At 50.1% G+C, this 17,271-nt stretch overlaps 1 protein-coding gene across 1 annotated transcript in view; it reads right to left on the bottom strand.

The window, feature by feature from the left end:
• Positions 1–17,271, bottom strand: part of WWP2 (WW domain containing E3 ubiquitin protein ligase 2) — a 157,728-nt gene that overhangs the window by 81,593 nt on the left and 58,864 nt on the right. Inside the window, exons 5-6 of the mRNA XM_002711669.4 lie at positions 8,527–8,664; positions 5,248–5,344 (exon numbers count right to left, since the gene is read on the bottom strand). Of these exons, the coding sequence (XP_002711715.3) occupies positions 5,248–5,344; positions 8,527–8,664 (235 nt within the window). The remainder of the gene's footprint in view (positions 1–5,247; positions 5,345–8,526; positions 8,665–17,271) is intronic.

Below are 17,271 nucleotides of genomic sequence, written 5' to 3'. Positions count from 1 at the left end.
ATAGATCTTTATACCTGGAATGACTTAGGCAAAGTTCCCACGGCCAGGCCTCTTTCCAGAGAGATAAACACTGGGGGACTCTGTAGGAGGTGCTTTCTGTGCCAACGAGCAGGCACCCTCTGGGCTTCATAACATACAAGGCCACTCGATTTCCACCCTGGAATGAAGGTCACTGGCCAAGGACACAGTGATGGGTGGCACACTAACAGGCAGAATCCTGAGGCGTGCCACGTCGTCATCACTCCAATCCAATGCCACACGATGTTAGACCTGGTGTCCGGGGCCATTGAGACAAGCGTGGCTCTGACGTAGGATAGGGAGGTGACTAGCTCTGGCCTGGAACCCATCCTCCCAACTTCCCAACTAAATTCTCAGGACTGGGATTTCTAAGCGACAACAGCACCATTTAAAGTGCTGGCTGCACCGTTACAAATATAAAGTAGGCAAAATAAAATTAAATGACCATTACTGAGTTTGGAGATATGCTAAGGTCTGAAATCTATTGGCCTCAACCTAACTTCCTCAAGTTGGTAGATACTTCATTTTTTATCATGGACTACACCAAGGAAACCATTCCATTTCCAACCCAGCTTCCTACTAATGCACACTCGGGGAGGCAGCAGATGATGGCTCAGGAACTTGGGTCCCTGCCACCCACATGGGAGACCGAGATGGAGTTTTAGGCTCCTGACTTCAGTCTGCCCCAGACCAGACTGCTACATACATTTGGGGAACAAACCAGCAAATACAAGATCTCTATCTCTCTCTCTCTGCCTTTCAAATAAACATATAAAATAAATTTAATTGAACAATAAGCAAACAAATAAGAACAATAAACACTTAGAACCTACCTCCCAAGCTAAGAAATAACATGACCAGAACCTTAGGAACCTTCTGTGCAACCTTTCCTCCTTATACTTTCTCCTTCCCTCCAAAGATATCCACTCTGATCTGGGCATCGTGGCAGAGTGGGTTAAAGCCCCAGCCTGCAGTGCTAGCATCCCACTTGGGCACCAGTTAGAGTTCCAGCTGCCCTACATCCGATCCAGCTCCTTGCTAATGCCTGGAAAGCAGCAGAGGATGACCCAAGAGCTTGGGCCCCTTCATACCCACATGGGAGGCCTGTATAAAGCTCCTGGCTCCTAGCTTCAGCCTGGCCATTGTGGTCATTTGGGGGTGAACCAGCAGATGGAAGATCTCTCTCTTCTGTCTCTTGCTCTCTTTCTCTCTCTGAAACTGACTTTCAAATGACTAAATAAATCTTAAAAAAAAAATTCTCCTGAATTCAGGTTTACCAATTTCCATTAATTTTTTACAGTTTTAACAGCTATCAAGGCATTCATTTTGAAAAAGTATTGATTAGGCCAGCACCACAGCTCACTAGGCTAATCCTCACCTGCGGCACCGGCACCCCGGGTTCTAGTCCCGGTTGCTCCTCTTCCAGGCCAGCTCTCTGCTGTGGCCCGGGAGTGCAGTGGAGGATGGCCTAAGTGCTTGGGCCCTGCACCTGCATGAGAGACCAGGAGGAAGCACCTGGCTCCTGGCTTCGGATCGGCACAGTGCACCGGCCGTAGCGGCCATTTGGGGAGTGAACCAACGGAAGGAAGAAGACCTTTCTCTCTGTCTCTCTCTCTCTCACTGTCTAACTCTGCCTGTAAAAAAAAAAAAAAAAAGTATTGATTAGTTTTGCATTTTTTAACTTTATTTAAAAGGGCCTCAGACCATGTATTTTTTTTAAAGATTTATTTATTTGAAAGCCAGAGTTATAGAGAGGCAGAGGCAGAGACACAGAGAGAGGTCTTCCATCCACTGGTTTATTCCCTAGATGGCCACAACAGCTGGAGCTGTGCCAATCCGAAGCCAGGACCCAGGAGCTTCTTCCAGTTTTCCCATGCGGGTACAGGAGCCCAAGGACTTGGGTCATCTTCTACTGCTTTCCCAGGCCATAGCAGAGAGCTGGATCGGAAGTGGAGCAGCCAGGACTAGAACCGGCATCCATAAGGGATGCCAGCACTGCAGGCAGTGGTTTTACCCACTACACCATGGCGCCGGCCCCAGACCCTGTATTTTTTCCTGTGGCCTGCTTCCCCTGCTCCGTGTTCTGAGACTGTCCCCTGTTGACGTCGGCCCCCCTCAGCCGGCCTTGCAGTGGAGCAGCATTCCATGGCTGGAGTACACAACAGTCCAGTACGGACTCTGCTCAACTTAACCAGATGCCCACACACTGCCATAGTCTGTCCACGTCAGAATGACGCCACTGCTGATGGTGACCACGAGCTGGATTCCACACGGCAGACCAGACGTCCAAATAACTGGAGACGCTTCAGAATAGTGGGCAAGGTCTCACCAAGAAATGGAGCCTGAGACTTGAGCTTAGCAAGAAACAGCAGCTCTGTGGGATGAAGGTGGGTAGATGAGTCTCTAAGACAAAACCCTTGCCCAGTTCCTGTTGTACAGCTCTACATAGCAGGAGAGAGAGGGAGGGCGTAAGGCTGCTGTGACATTGCCGTCTTCACCTTCATGGGCACATCAAAGCACCTTTGTTTGATCAGGGTGAGCAGCATCCAAATCCAAGAAAAACCTACCCTCCAGATGCCAGAAGCTAAATATTTAGTCTGAGAGGCAGGAGGCGAGAGCTCTTGATTCTCCCTGCTCTGGAGAGCAAGGACAGCAGAGTACTGCTCTTGAATCCTGAAGGTTCGATTCACCACCTGCTAACTCCAGTCCTTGATGCAAACGTGTAACACCTCACTTCCCAGATCTGGGGTGGGAAGACAGGGGTGCAACAGGATACCGCTGCAGCGCCCTCACTGAGCCCGCCCAGTGTGCAGCGCCCTCAGGCAGCCCTACCACACCTCAGCCAATTCCTGCAGTAACCTGTGAGTCAGGTGACAGACCCATTTTACACCCGGAAAAACCGAGGCTCTGACATGTTTAGCAACTAGTCCAGGATCACACAGCACATAAAGCACAGGCCAGGACTCCATCTACACCTTCCGATGTCAAAGCCGCACACTCTCATACAGGAGATCCCCCTGCCTCCACCTGCAGTGCCAAGTCCCAGTGTGCAGTGACGGACAGGTATGCTTCAGCAACGGGGCAAGGGGGGTCTCCAAAGGATGCAGGTTCCACATGAGTGCAGAGGCCTGTGAAAACAGGCGTGCATGGTCAGAGGCTGCAGCAGCCAGGCTGACGGAGGACGCCCACGTGGCTTAAGGCACCTGGAAGGCACTTGCCCGCCAACAATTACCCAGCCTCGGATGAGGGACAAAATGCATCTGATTTCCTGCTTAAAGCCTGGCCTCTGTTTTATTAGCCAACACAAATGACAACCAACAAGATCTCAAGGCTGGTCAACTAGAGAAATGCCCAGGGCAATAAACAGGTGAAGACGTGTGCTCCCCCTGGACCACCAGCCCCGAGAGGGCACCAGAAGAAGACAGTCCCTGCCCCCACTCCGTCACCAACACACTGAGAATACCCCCTCTTCATGGTTTCCATCCCAGATGCCCTGGAGAAGGGTAGACCCTACCTTGTCAGGTTACCATCAGTAAAGTCTGCTGCCCTGGCCACAGATGAATAAATAAATAGAGAGGAGAGGTCCAGACCTGTTAAGACGAGGCTCTGCCCTCCAGCCCCTCACTGAGTGAGATCAGCATGTTAGACACAAACTTTCCAAGTCAGCTAAAGACCAAGAGGGTGGTTACTAGTGGTGAAGCTGCCGAGGCATCCCTGTTGCAAGAGTGACATGCTCAAGTGTCTCGCTGCGGCAGCTCCCCACCCCTCAACGCATTCTGTTTCCTCCCGACCTGGACACCCCGCCCACCTTTGCAGAAAAGAGATTCGTCAATTCGGTTGCCAGCCTTGTCCTGTGAAAGCCTACTGATTATCCCTCCTAACGCCATCCAGCAAGTCGCGGAAAACACGACTGGTGTTCAGGGTGTGAGACAACGCCTCTGTGGAGACTTGGAGGAAAGACAGCAGGGAAATGGCCACCTCTGCTTCTAATGCCACTGTGGACAGAAGATGCAGACAGCCGCCCTCTCTTGCTCCTGACACCTGCCAGTTACCGTGACCACAGAAACCCGCAAAACAGCCAAACCCACAGAAGCTGTCAGCTGTCCTCAGAGGGCCCTTTCAAGATGCTGTGGGTATTGGCCGAAATTATAGTCCCCTTTCCAAAGCCTATTCCCCATGCCCTGGTTTTGTTTAGGAAGATTTTTACCAGTTATTCACCTACTCTTGGCAAGTAGTAAGGATATTTTTTTCTTTTTTAAAGATTATTTGTTTGAAATGCAGAGTGACAGAGAGAGGGAGGGAGAGACAGAGAGAGAGAAAGATCTCCCATCCACTGGTTCATTTCCCAAATGGCCAGGGCGAGGCCACACTGAAGCCAGGAGCTCAGAACTCTACCTGGGTCTCCCCACGAATGGAAGGGACCCAAGCAGTTGGGCCATCTTCTGCCACCTTCCCAGGCACATTAGCAGGGAGCTGGATGAGAACGGGGGCAGCCAGGACTCAAACCAGCACTCTAGTGTGAGATGCTGCCACAAGCACCCAGGTGTGCCACAACAATGGCCCTGAGGTAATGAAGGCTTATGCCCCACATTCATGGTTCTGTACTTTAAAATTCATGAAGATTTTGTACACTGCAAAAAAAACACAATTGAGTAAAGTAAGTCCCCTCCCCCATATCTCATACATTTATAAAGCTACTCTCCTGCCTAGGAATTCAGTTACCATGGAAATCAGTTTGCACCATTAACACAGGTATCAGACAAGAATGTCAGTAAATACAACATCATCCATGATGCGTGCACAAGTATCAGTAAGTCAGACGCTAGGTGCAGGTCTTCACCAACATGCCAAAGGGAGCCCTGGGCCACTCCAGAGACCAGCAGTGCACTAACAGCAAACGGCACAGACAGAGAACCACTGCTCTGCACACTGCCATGTGTCTCCCAGAAGAGTCACTGTGGCTGCACTGTAGCCCCTCGTCACAAAAGGCAGTCAGGTTCTCTGTTCACCTGTTCCTCTTACCCAAACAGCCAACTCATCAGCCCAGCCACTGTCAAGGAACCTCCAGCCCTGCTAGCAATCCTGAGTGCTGGGCCCCCTCCAGAACTCCTTAACATAACCAATCAGTCCCACGGTCTCTGGAACATAAACTGTTCCTTGCCACATCCCAACATGTTTTTGAAAGTTTGAAGCATCTTCCCACCTTGTTCTCACTAAAATGGGTCTTACCGGGATCTCCCGCCAAAGCAGTTTGTGCTGGGGGGCTGGTGCCGGTTGTCTGGTGCTACAGCGGTCCCACTGGATTCCCTCGAAGGCGGCTGCGATCCTAGAAAGGGGATCAATCACAAGAGAAGTCAGCGAGGCTGAGAAGCTCTCTGTTGTATGAGACCTGGCTACCAGGAAAAGAAACCACTCCGTGTCGCAGAGTTTTCCAGCAGGGTGGCCAGCTGCAGCCATGGCCGAGAGAAGGAAGAGAGCTGATCCACGTGACGGAACAGGGGAGCCCCAACCTCTCCAGCATCCAAGAATGCCCACGGCACTCACAAGCACACTGCCTTGCACACTCAGTGAGTTGTCAGCTTCTCAAATGGGAAGCAGAACAGATTCGCCCACAATGCAAAGTGGGCAAAGCAATGAAGGGTGTTTCTCTGTAAGGCAACCAGAAAGCTTTTTAAATGTTTTAAAATGTATTTAGTTTACTCGAAGGCCAGAAGACACACAGACAGAAAGATCTTCCATCTGTTGGTTTACTCCCCAGATGTCTGCAACAGCCAGGATTCGGTCAGGCAGAAGCCAAGAGTCAGGAAATCAATCTGGGTTTCCCATGGCTATGGCAGGGACCCAACTGCTTGGGCCATCACCTGTATGCCTCTCAGAAGCAGAGACAGAACATGAACCCAGGCACTCAGATATGAAATGTGGCCATCCTAGCTGCTGTGTCAAAAACTTACTCCAAGAGAGCTTTTTAAAAGCCTAATCTGGGACTGACATTTGGCCTAGTAGTTAAGATCCTGGTTGAGAGACAATGTCCTATATCAGAGTACTTGGGTTCAATTCCTGGCTCCAGTTTCCTGTTAATGCAAACCCTGGGAGAAAAGAGTGGCAGCTCAAGTAATTGGGTCCCTGCCACCCATGTGAGAGACCTGGATTAACTTCCAGCTTCAGGCTTTGGTCCAACCCAGTTCCAGTTGTTGTGGGCATTTGGGGAGTGAACCAGAGTATGGGAGCTTGCTTTCTCTCTATATATATATCATCTCTAACCTCTCCCTCTCTCTCCCTCCCTCCCTCCCTCCCTCCCTCCCTCCTCCCCCCCTTCTCTGGTTCTCACATAAATAAAATTTAATTTTAATTTTTTTTTCTTAAACCAAATCAGACCATGAGAGTCTTTCTACTGAAATCAATTCAAGAGATCTCTACTTCTCAGGATGGGGTTCAAATCCTTACCAAGGTCTATAAGGCTGTGTGATCCCAGATTACACCTCTCAGGCCTCACCTCCTAGACCCTCCTTCTTGCTCCCCAGGATCCCTGGCCCTGGCCACCTCTGCTCCCACCACAGGCCCTTCCCCTCTCTTCCCCACTGCCCTCCTTGGCCTGTCTAAATTATCATATTCCAGGTCTCAGCTTCCCCAGAGAAACTTTCTCAGACCCCTAGTTTAAAGGAGATCACCCAAAGTATAGGAACCTCATACCACACCATACTCTTCATTTATAACTTTTGACACAGTGTCACTCTAATAGTTACTCATTTGATGGCTAACTTCCCTGCCCCAACCAAGATCATAAACTTCAAGGGCAGAGACCTTGTGGATTTTGCCCACTGCCCTCTGGCCTGCACTCGGGCTAAAGCCTAGTACATACCCAGTGTTTGTTTATGTATGTCTATGTTTATGAGTGTATGGTGCATGTACTATACACCCTACTGAGTCTAGTGGAGGGATTCTTTTTTATTTATTTATTTTTTTTAATTATCTTTTTTTTTTTTTTTTTTTTTTTTTTTTTTTTTTTTTGGGACAGGCAGAGTGGACAGTGAGAGAGAGAGACAGAGAGAAAGGTCTTCCTTTGCCGTTGGTTCACCCTCCAATGGCCACCGCGGCCGGCGCACTGCAGCCAGTGCACCGTGCTGATCTGATGGCAGGAGCCAGGTGCCAGGTGCTTAGCCTGGTCTCCCATGGGGTGCAGGGCCCAAGCACTTGGGCCATCCTCCACTGCACTCCCGGGCCACAGCAGAGAGCTGGCCTGGAAGAGGGGCAACCGGGACAGAATCCGGCACCCCGACCAGGACTAGAACCCGGTGTGCCGGCGCCGCAAGGTGGAGGATTAGCCTAGTGAGCCGCGGCACCGGCCGGATTCTTTTTTATTTTTATGATGTATTTATTTGAAAACAGTTAAAGAGAGAGAGGGAAAGACAGAGAGAGAGAGAGAATGGGAGAGAGAGAGAATATGAGAAAGAATGAGAGAGAATGAAAGAGAGAGAGATCTTCCATGTGTTGGTTTACTCCACAAATGGCCAAAATGGCCGGGGCTGGGCCATGTAGAAGCCAGAAGCTAGGAGCTTCATCCAGGTCTCCCATGTGGGTGGCAAGGGCCCAGGCTCTTGGGCCATCTTCCACTGCCCTCTTGGGTACATTAGCAAGGAGCTATATGGGAATCAGAAGGGCCTGGATGCAAACCAGTGCCCAAGTGGGAAGCCGGTGTCGCAGGTTGTGGCTTACCCCAGTGCACCACAACCTCAGCCCCGGAGATTGTTAGCAGACAAGGTTCATCCACCACCCGGATTCCACCCTAATTGCCCTTGAATTAGAACTCAAATTCCATCATCCTGAAGCTACAGAAAGCCTGTTTGGGGCCTGGAAAGTGTAGCGGCTACCTCACATCTAACAAAACATTTAATGAGAAAAATTATGGAGAAACCCAACCCACTTCAGACCTCAGACTTCATGAAATCATTTCCTGCTAGACCCAGAAGTGACTAACTTCAGAGGAGATCAAAAGAAGCACACTGGCACGCTCAGGTCAGAGAGGCACCCTCCAGCTGCCCCACTTCTGTCTGTGTTTTGCTGGGGTGCATCTCCAGAAGGCCACATCATCCCCTCCCTGACCACCTCTGCCTCCTAACAGCACTCTCGACCTGCTGGGAGTCTAGCAGTCCTGGGAAGAAGGAAAGTGGGCCAAATGATAAAGACACTCTGTTTTCCAAAGTCCACGTGGGCTGAAAAGATGGCTTTCTCTGCCCTCAAACCCAAGGATAAGACGCTTACAAGGACACGGCATTTATTTTGGTCCTTGATCAGAAAGCAGTCCTTGAAAAACCATGTTGTGATTCTGATCTGGGAGGCTGAGAACAGTCAGGACAAAATGTGGGCCAGGACCAGCCAAGCAGTATCCAAACCAAGACACCTCGTCAAGAACTGAGCTCTCAGCACCTCCCGCCCTTCCCCACCCTGCCCTGCCCCGCCCCGCCCCGCCCCCCCTCCCAGCACAGCCCTGGGGAGCAGGGCGGCACTCACCGTCAGTCACGGCACTGCCATTAGGCACACTTCCCAGATCAACAGTCGGCCCGTCCAGGAAAATTGTCAGCTCTCCACCCGACACAACGCTGCCTTTGTTCTCCGTCTGCAGGTTCAAAGTCAGCTGCGTGTTCTCCACTGTTGGGCACAAAAGGAAACATGCATGGACTGAAGTGAACGCACCCCAAATTCCAACTCTGTACGTGAGACGCTCCCGTTTCACCCACTGTGGCTTCCCTGGCAACACTTCTCTCCAGTTTCCAACCTGTTTCACGGCACAGCAAAGCGAGCGGGAAGGAATCCTTCTAATGGAATGAGGTCAGCTACGGCACTGCCACCTTTCTGGTTTTAGTGTTAGTTTACGCCTGTGGGACCATGAAGCAGACCAGGCACACTGCAGGTGTCTGGAGGGAGGAAGGAGTTCCAAGAACGCGACAAAAAGAAGAGAAGCAGTGTGGGAGACTCAGGGAGATGTCTCAGGAGCCATCTCTCGGTGAGGGGCGTGGGAAGCATCCCTTCCCGTACTGGGTGACAAAGTGTTCTTGACATTTTCAGCCTTGAAAATTTCATCACGTTGAAATGCAGGGAGAACTTTTAAAACAAGGCAAGTTCAACACAGGAAGTCCCTCTGCAGGCCCACAGAGGGGCCAGCAGCAGCCGGCTAAACCCTGAGGTGACGCGCAGCCCAGCTACCCAGGTCCCTAGGCCTCAGGGACACTGAGTGCTGTGGGCAGAAGAGGTGGGAAGCCATGGCAGAAAAACAACAAACGGACAGCAGGCAGAGGCCTGAGCCCCAGAGAGCCAGCAGGGCCCCCACCACTGTGCTTGGCCACGCTCAACAGCTCCAGTGGAGTTTGTCCACACTGAATCCAGCGCTGCAGCTCCGTGCAGTTCAGGCCAGTCAGGAGCTGCGGCGTCCAGTTCAGGCCAGTCAGTAATTACAGGAGAACCAGCAGGGGTGAGAACTCCCACAGGGTATCAAGCGTCTCCTCACCTCTCAAAGCCAGCCACAGAAGTGTTGCAATAGCCTACTGGGACCTCCCTCCCAACCAGGTCCACTGTTTCATTTAGTTTCTTTTCTTTTCTTTTTTTTTTTTTTTTTTTTTTTTTGACAGGCAGAGTGGACAGAGAGAGAGAGACAGAGAGAAAGGTCTTCCTTTTTGCCGTTGGTTCACCCTCCAATGGCCGCCGCGGCTGGCGTGCTGCAGCTAGCGCATCACGCTAATCTGAAGCCAGGAGCCAGGTGCTTTTTTTTTTTCCTGGTCTCCCATGCGGGTGCAGGGCCCAAGGACCTGGGCCATCCTCCACTGCACTCCCGGGCCATAGCAGAGGGCTAGGCTGGAAGAGGGGCAACCGAGACAGAATCCGGACTAAAACCCAGTGTGCCAGCGCCGCAAGGCGGAGGATTAGCCTATTGAGCCAAGGAGCCGGCCTCATTTAGTTTCACAGCTGTAACTGTATTATCATAAGCCATCTTGCTTGTTTTCTAGAACAAACCAAGTCATGTACAGGGGGTCTTCAGGAAGGTGCACTATCTTTTATTCTACTTTTCCATGAACTTTTTGAAGTACCCTGTTACAAATGTCTCCATTAGCACAAAGGCAAGCCTGAGCACTTTCTAGAGATAACCTACCCCATCTCAAGAGAACCAAACTTCTAGGCTACAGGCACAGCTCTTTAAGAACTCAGCAGCAGCAGGCCTGCGTCGACGCATAGCTCTGCTATCATGCGCTGAAGCCCCCTGTCCTCCGTGTTTCCAAGCCCTCACAAGCATGTTTTCCTTGCCTCGGTCTCTCTTCCCTCTAACAGTGCTCTCCACCTCCTGGCAAGTAGGCTGTTCTTTTGGTTAGTTTCACTAAGGGGCCTGGTAACCTCCAGGCATTTCTATAAAATAACATTCGCACAACTACATTTGCATGGGAAGGCATTTGGTCTACTGGTTAAGATGGCCATGTCCCATACCAGAGTACCTGAGTTAGCATCCTGGCATTGGCTCCTGGCTCCAGCTTCCTGCTAATGTGCACCCTGGGAGGCAGCAGTAATGGCTCAAGGACTTGGGTCCCTGCCACCCACATGGGAGACCCAGAATGAGTTCCAAGCTCCTTGTTTCTGCCTGGCCCATGGGTCTCAGCCACAGTGGGCATCTGGTGAGTAAAACAGTGGATAGGCGCTTCGTCATTCAGTCTTTCTGAGCTTCTGCCTCTCTTTATACATCTGTCTCTCAAATCGTTTTTAAAAAAGAACATATATAATTTGGAAACTGGTTCCTTCAAAAGCCAAGGAGTATGGGAAGGAACTGAGGCCTTTCACTCCCAGCACCACTTGCCAGCAGTGGGAGGAAGCTACCTTGGCATCCCCCCCCACCCCAGGTGAGCCTTCTATCATACAGCCTGGGGAAAGATTCCAGGCCAGGCTGTCCAGCTAAGCTGCTCCCGAACCCTGACCCACCAAAACGTGGAGATAATAAACGTTTATTATTGCCTTGTCAGGTTACTATTATTATTACTCCTCCTCCTCCTCAGGGACTATCTTCCCTCTCCAATTTGGCTGAGATCTAAAAATACAGGACATGGCCAGCACTGTGGCACAGTAGGTTAATCCTCCACCTGCAGCACCAGCATCCCATTTGGGCACAGGTTCGAGTCCCGGCTGCTCCACTTCCCATCCAGCTCTCTGCTATGGCCTGGGAAAGCAGTGGAAGATGACCCAAGTCCTTGGGCCCCTGCACCCACGTGGGAGACTGGGAAGAAGCTCCAGGCTCCTGGCTTCAGATCAGCACAGCTCCAACCGTTGCAGCCATTTGGAGAGTGAACTAACAGAAGGAAGACCTTTCTCTCTGTCTCTCCCTCTCACTGTCTGTAACTCTACCTCTCAAATAAAATACATAAAATCTTAAAAAAAAAAAAAATACAGCACAGAATTTAAGAAGGTGGATGCAGTCAGGGACTGTGGGTTCAAATCTTTATTTAAAAAAAAAAAAAAGTGAAAGACACGGCTAGGGACACTGGTATCTAAGCACCCGGGTGGACTGAGTACTAGCTCTACTCCTGACTCCAGTTTCCTGCTAGTGTGTACCATGGGAGGAAGCAGGTAATGCCTCAAGTAGCTGAGTCCCTGCCACCCACAAGGGAGACCCAGAAGGAGTTGTAGGCTGCTGGCTCCAGCCTGGCTCAGCCCTGGCTGTTGCAGGCATTTGGGGAATGAACCAGCAGGTGAAGAGTTCTCTGTCTCTGTCCCTCTGCCTTTCAAATAAAATGAAAACAAATAAATAACAAATTTTTTCAACAGCACAAGACAACCTAACACCATGTGCTTCCTGGTGGGAGGGGCGCAGTGGGAGGTGCACAACATCACCGTTAAAGTGCTCTTGCTAAAAGCACTGAACTCAAATTCAATCAAGCACCTAAACCTACAACCCAGTCCACATGAAGTGAGGGGCCAGAGAAACAGATGAGTTGGCTTCACGAGGGAATATCACACACATCTACATTTGGCATCTATGCGACCACTTGAATCTTCAGAAAGAAACTGCCATTAAATAGATGGACTTTTAAAGGGTCCGGAGGGAGACTCTTCTAAATTTAAAGAACCATAACCATCAAATGCCATGCATGAATTCTGGGGAAACCTTGGCTTGAGAAAACATCCTGGGAAAACTGGAGAAACCTGGACATGGACCGGGTATCGGATGAGGTCTGAAGTTACTGTGAATGTCCTCAGGCTCAGTAACAATTGTATGGTTTATATGAGAATGTTCTTATTCTTGGCAGAGGCAAGAGTACATTATGATGACATCTATACTTATTTGCATAGGAGAAGAGGCCAACTGTGCAGGAGTGAAGCGTCATGTCGGCAATTTACCCTCAATGGTTGCAGGAAGGGAAGCATGCGCACAGCCACCCAAGGATCCATCCACAGGCAGAGCAAAACACGGACGTGCGCAAATGTCAACAAGCAGGGGATCTGTGGAAGGGCTTTTCAGTGTTCAGTGTAACGCTCTTTCAACTGCTCCATATGTTTGCAAATTTCCTCATAAAAAGTTGAGAAAAGGTTTTTTTTAATTGGCAAAGCTATTTAAAATATTAAACCACTGAGAACAGAACACCCCATTATTCTCTTTTTCAAAAAAAAAAAAAAGTCTGAGCTGGGGACTGTACAATGCATAATGGGACTCAAGGAACCATTAGCTAATTGAGTGACAGAGTGTACGGGGAGGCTGAAAGGCCTGAGTGTGGCTGGAAAACACATACTGGAATCCTAGCTATAAATAGCACCTTAGCCACCTCACCTCTGGGGCCCTCTGGTTCCACTACAGACTTGCTGACGACACTACAAAGGCCCTTTCTCTTCGTGCACGCCTTCCTATGGCCTTCTGAGGCATTGCTCAAAAAGTAAGAAATGCACGAGAACGTGGCTGAGACAGAGCAACTTCCCTGACTAGAATCACCCTGAGCACGGGAGGCTCACCCCTACTGCCATCTCGGCTGTCCCTGCATGCAGATGCTGGACTCAGGCTGTCAGGTGTGTGCACGGAGCAGCCAGTGTTCTAGTCACGAAGTGACAGGAGCAAGACAGACAAAAACCTGGGCTCCTGGGATGTTAACATTCTAGTTTCAAGAAATAGACCACATGCAGTTACCTTTAAAAGAAGCCAACTGCAGCCGGCGCCGCAGCTCACTAGGCTAATCCTCTGCCTGTGGCGCCGGTACACTGGGTTCTAGTCCCGGTTGGGGCACCAGTTCTGTCCTGGTTGCTCCTCTTCCAGTCCAGCTCTCTGCTATGGCCCAGGAGGGCAGTGGAGGATGGCCCAAGTGCTTGGGTCCCTGCACCCGCATGGGAGACCAGGAGGAAACACCTGGCTCCTGGCTTCGGATCAGCACAGCACGCCAGCCGTGGTGGCCATTTGGGGGGTGAACCAACCGAAGGAAGACCTTTTCTCTCTCTCTCTCTCTCTCACTGTCTAACTCTGCCTATCCAAAAAAAAAAAAAAAGCCAACTGCATACTGTTAAGAGTGGCAGGTGTAGGGGAATAATAAAACAAAGAAGGGGTGGAGTAAATGCTCCACTGGGGAGGCTGAGAGTGGTGACAAGAGCCTCTGGGGGGGCGGGCACTGTGGCGCTGTGGATTAACGCCCTGGCCTGAAGCGCTGGCATCCCATATGGGCACTGGTTCGAGACCCAGCTGCTTCACATCTGATCCAGCTCTCTGCTGTGGCCTGGGAAAGCAGCAGAAGATGGCCCAAAGACTTGGATCCACGTGGGAGATCCAGAGGAGGCTCCTGGCTCCTGGCTTCAGCTCGGGCTGTTGCAGCCAGTTGGGGAGTGAACCACTGCATGGAAGACCTCTCTCTCTCTCTGTCTCTCCTCTCTTTGTATAACTCTGACTTTCAAATAAATAAATAAATTTAAAAAAAAAAAAAAAGAGCCTCTAGGGGAAGTGACAATTCAGCAAAGACTTAATAAAGGAGGATGGGGCAAGCAGCATAGGGATCTGGAGGAAGAATATTCCACACAAAGAGAAAAGCAGGTGGCAAGGTGGAGGTGGGAACATGCGAGCCTGTAAGGAATGGCAGGAGGCAGGAAGCAGGAGGTAACCAGAGTGAGGCCCTGGAGCCCTTGCAGGGTCTTCGGCATAGACTGTGAATGATGGGCGCCATGAGCAGGTTCTGAGCAAGGAAGTAACAGGATTCCCACTGCAGCACGATCGCTGTGGCTGCGGGAGGAACAGGGCTGAAGCAGGCAAGACCAACAAGGAGATCAGCACCGTAGTCCAGGCTACAGCAGATGGTGGCTGGGGCCCAGACAACAGCAGTGAGTTCCAGGAACACAGTGTCTGAGAAAATTCCACCCTGGCCTCCCCCCGGCATGTGCCAGGTAGGAAGGACTCACCACTCCCCACCAAGCACAGGCCTCAAAGGCCCCCAGCTGTGAGCAAATCAGAGGCAGGGGCTACAAGAAGTGCCAACTGAGAGAGCATGGTTGAGGAAGTCAGATTCAACTACAACCAAATGGAACATATATAATGAAAAAATTCTGCTGGCAAGAGACTGCAGCTCTACCACGGAAGCCAAAGGCCTGAGCTCATGCTAACTTCAGCCATCAGCAAATGTGTTTCTTCAGTTACAGGACTGTGCCCTTCTGCTCTGTTCCAAGCACCAGCTGGCTACCAATACCTTATGCTGCTACTTTACAAAGGTCAAAAGACAGCAATAAGCTGGATCATAGGGTCTGGGTGGGGGTAAGAATCCAGGAAGTCTCAAAGATGGGGCCAGAGAACTCTTGAAAAGCCAGCTTACCAAGACAGAGACAGCACAAACCAGGTGTCTCCAAAAGGAACAAACTAACACAGATTAGATCAAGACTATCCACGAGTTTATAGGAAACATGGAGGGCCACAGTGACTCACTCTAGCGATACAAACAGCAAAACCCCTAGTGTGGGAAACCAGGCAGGACAAACTGTCCAGCTAATTCAACAACAAACTGCAAGGGGTCAAAAGAGGAAGGAGTGGGGCCAGCACTGTGGCACAGCAGATAGAGCTGCCGCCTGAGTGCCGGCTTCCCACATGGGCGCCGGTTCTCTTCCAATCCAGCTGCTGCACTTCCAATCCAGCTCCCTGCTATGGCCTGGGAAAGCAGTAGAGGATGGCTCAAGACCTTGGCTCCCCCTCCCCAGGGGAGCTGTTGCCGTGGCTCACTTGGTTAATCCTCCGCCTGCGGCGCCAGCATCCCATATGGGCGCTGGTTCTAGTCCTGGTTGCTCCTCTTCCAGTCCAGCTCTCTGCTGTGGCCCAGGAGTGCAGTGGAGGATGGCCCAAGTGCTTGGGCCCCTGCACCCGCATGGGAGACTAGGAGCACCTGGCTCCTGGCTTCGGATCGGTGCAGTTCTGGCCGTAGCGGTCATTTGGGGGGTGAACCAACGGAAGGAAGACCTTTCTGTCTCTCTCTCACTGTCTATAACTCTACCTGTCAAATAAATTTTAAAAAATTAAAAAAAAAAAAAAAGTCCTTGGGTCCCTGCACCTGCATGGGAGACCCGGAAGAAGCTCCTGCTCCTGGCTTCAGATTGGTGCAGCTCCAGCCATTGCAGCCATTTGGAAAGTGAACCAGCAGATGGAAGACTTCTTTCTCTGTCTCTCACTCTTTCTAACTCTGCCTGTCAAATAAATAAACAAATCTTAAAAAGGGGGTGGGAAGATTAATGAACATATTGATTTTTGCCTGGATCCTGACTCAAACTATTTTTTTTTTACAAAAAAAAAAAAAAAAACTTTTGTAAAACAACAGGGGAAATATACATCAGAAGATAGCTTATGACTGATCTTCTGTATATTAAGATAATCAAAAATGAATCTTGATGTGAATGGAAGGGGAGAGGGAGTGGGAAAGGGGAGGGTTGTGGGTGGGAGGGACGGTATGGGGGGGAAGCCATTGTAATCCATAAGTCGTACTTTGGAAATTTATATTCATTAAATAAAAGTTAAAAAAAAAAAAAAAGAAGAAGATAGCTTATGAGAATAAAAAATAATCACTGAGTTTCTGGGTGTAAAACCGGCGTCAGGGATAGGGCTGACATTGCAGTGCAGTGGGTTAAGTGACCACTTGGGACACTTATATCCCTTATCTTTTTTTTTTTTTTTAAAGATTTTATTCATTTATTTGAGAGTAGAGTTACAGACAGTGAGAGGGAGAGACAGAGAGAGAGGTCTTCCATCCACTGGTTTACTCCCCAGATGACTGCAACAGCCAGCGCTGTGCTGATCCGAAGCCAGGAGCCAGGCGCTTCTTCCAGGTCTCCCACGTGGGTGCAGGGGCCCAAATGCTTGGGCCCATCTTCTACTGCTTTCCCAGGCCACAGCAGAGAGCTGGATCGGAAGAGGAGCAGCCGGGACTCGAACTGGCGCCCAGATGGGATGCCAGTGCCACAGGCGGAGGATTAACCTACCGCACCACAGCACCAGACTCATCCCTTATCTTCTGACTAGCTTCCCGCTAATGCACCTAGGAAGGTGGCAGATGATGGCTCAAGTACTTGAATTCCTGCCACTCACATGGGATACCTATAAGGAGTTCCTTGCTCCTGGCACTGGCGTGGCCCAACCCAAGTTCAGCCATTTGGGGAGCAAATGACAGATGGAAGATCTCTCCATCCCTCTTTGTGTGTCTCTCCCTTTCTCTCTCTTACTCTGCCTTTCAAATAAATAAATAAATCTTTCTTAAAAATTAGGTATCATGGTTACTGTTTTTAAGAGTCCTTACCGTTCAGAGATACACACTGGAATATCTGTACATGAAATACATCTCGGGTTTACATACAATTAACCCAGTGGAGTGGCTGGGAAGGTGGACGGGACAGCAGCGGCCATTCAGAGGCAGCTGGGGCACAAGGGGGTTGCTGGCTGCTCTCTGCATTTGTCTGCTCTCTTAATTTTCTATAATAGTTTCTTCCTTCCTCAGTCCAGCATACGTAACGCACAGGCACTGACTGTAAGCCAACTGAAAAAACGACAAGAATTCAATATTATGTATGCGAGGACACTTCAAAAGGCCCACAGAAAATGAAATTACAAGAAGAGTTTATTTTAGTGCAAAAAAATTCTTGAAATCCATGCGTAGTTTTTCCACAATGTGTTTTCCATAATCATTTTTTGAAAGATAGAGAGAGACAGAAAAACAGACAGAAAGAATCCCAGTCCACTGGTTTATTTCCCAAATATTCACAGTGGCCAGGGCGGATGCCTGGAGC

The sequence above is a fragment of the Oryctolagus cuniculus genome, chromosome 18, assembly GCF_964237555.1.
Source record: "Oryctolagus cuniculus chromosome 18, mOryCun1.1, whole genome shotgun sequence".
Classification (NCBI taxonomy): domain Eukaryota; kingdom Metazoa; phylum Chordata; class Mammalia; order Lagomorpha; family Leporidae; genus Oryctolagus; species Oryctolagus cuniculus.
Note: the sequence above shows the minus strand (reverse complement) of the source record. Positions and strands in the feature narration are given on the sequence as shown.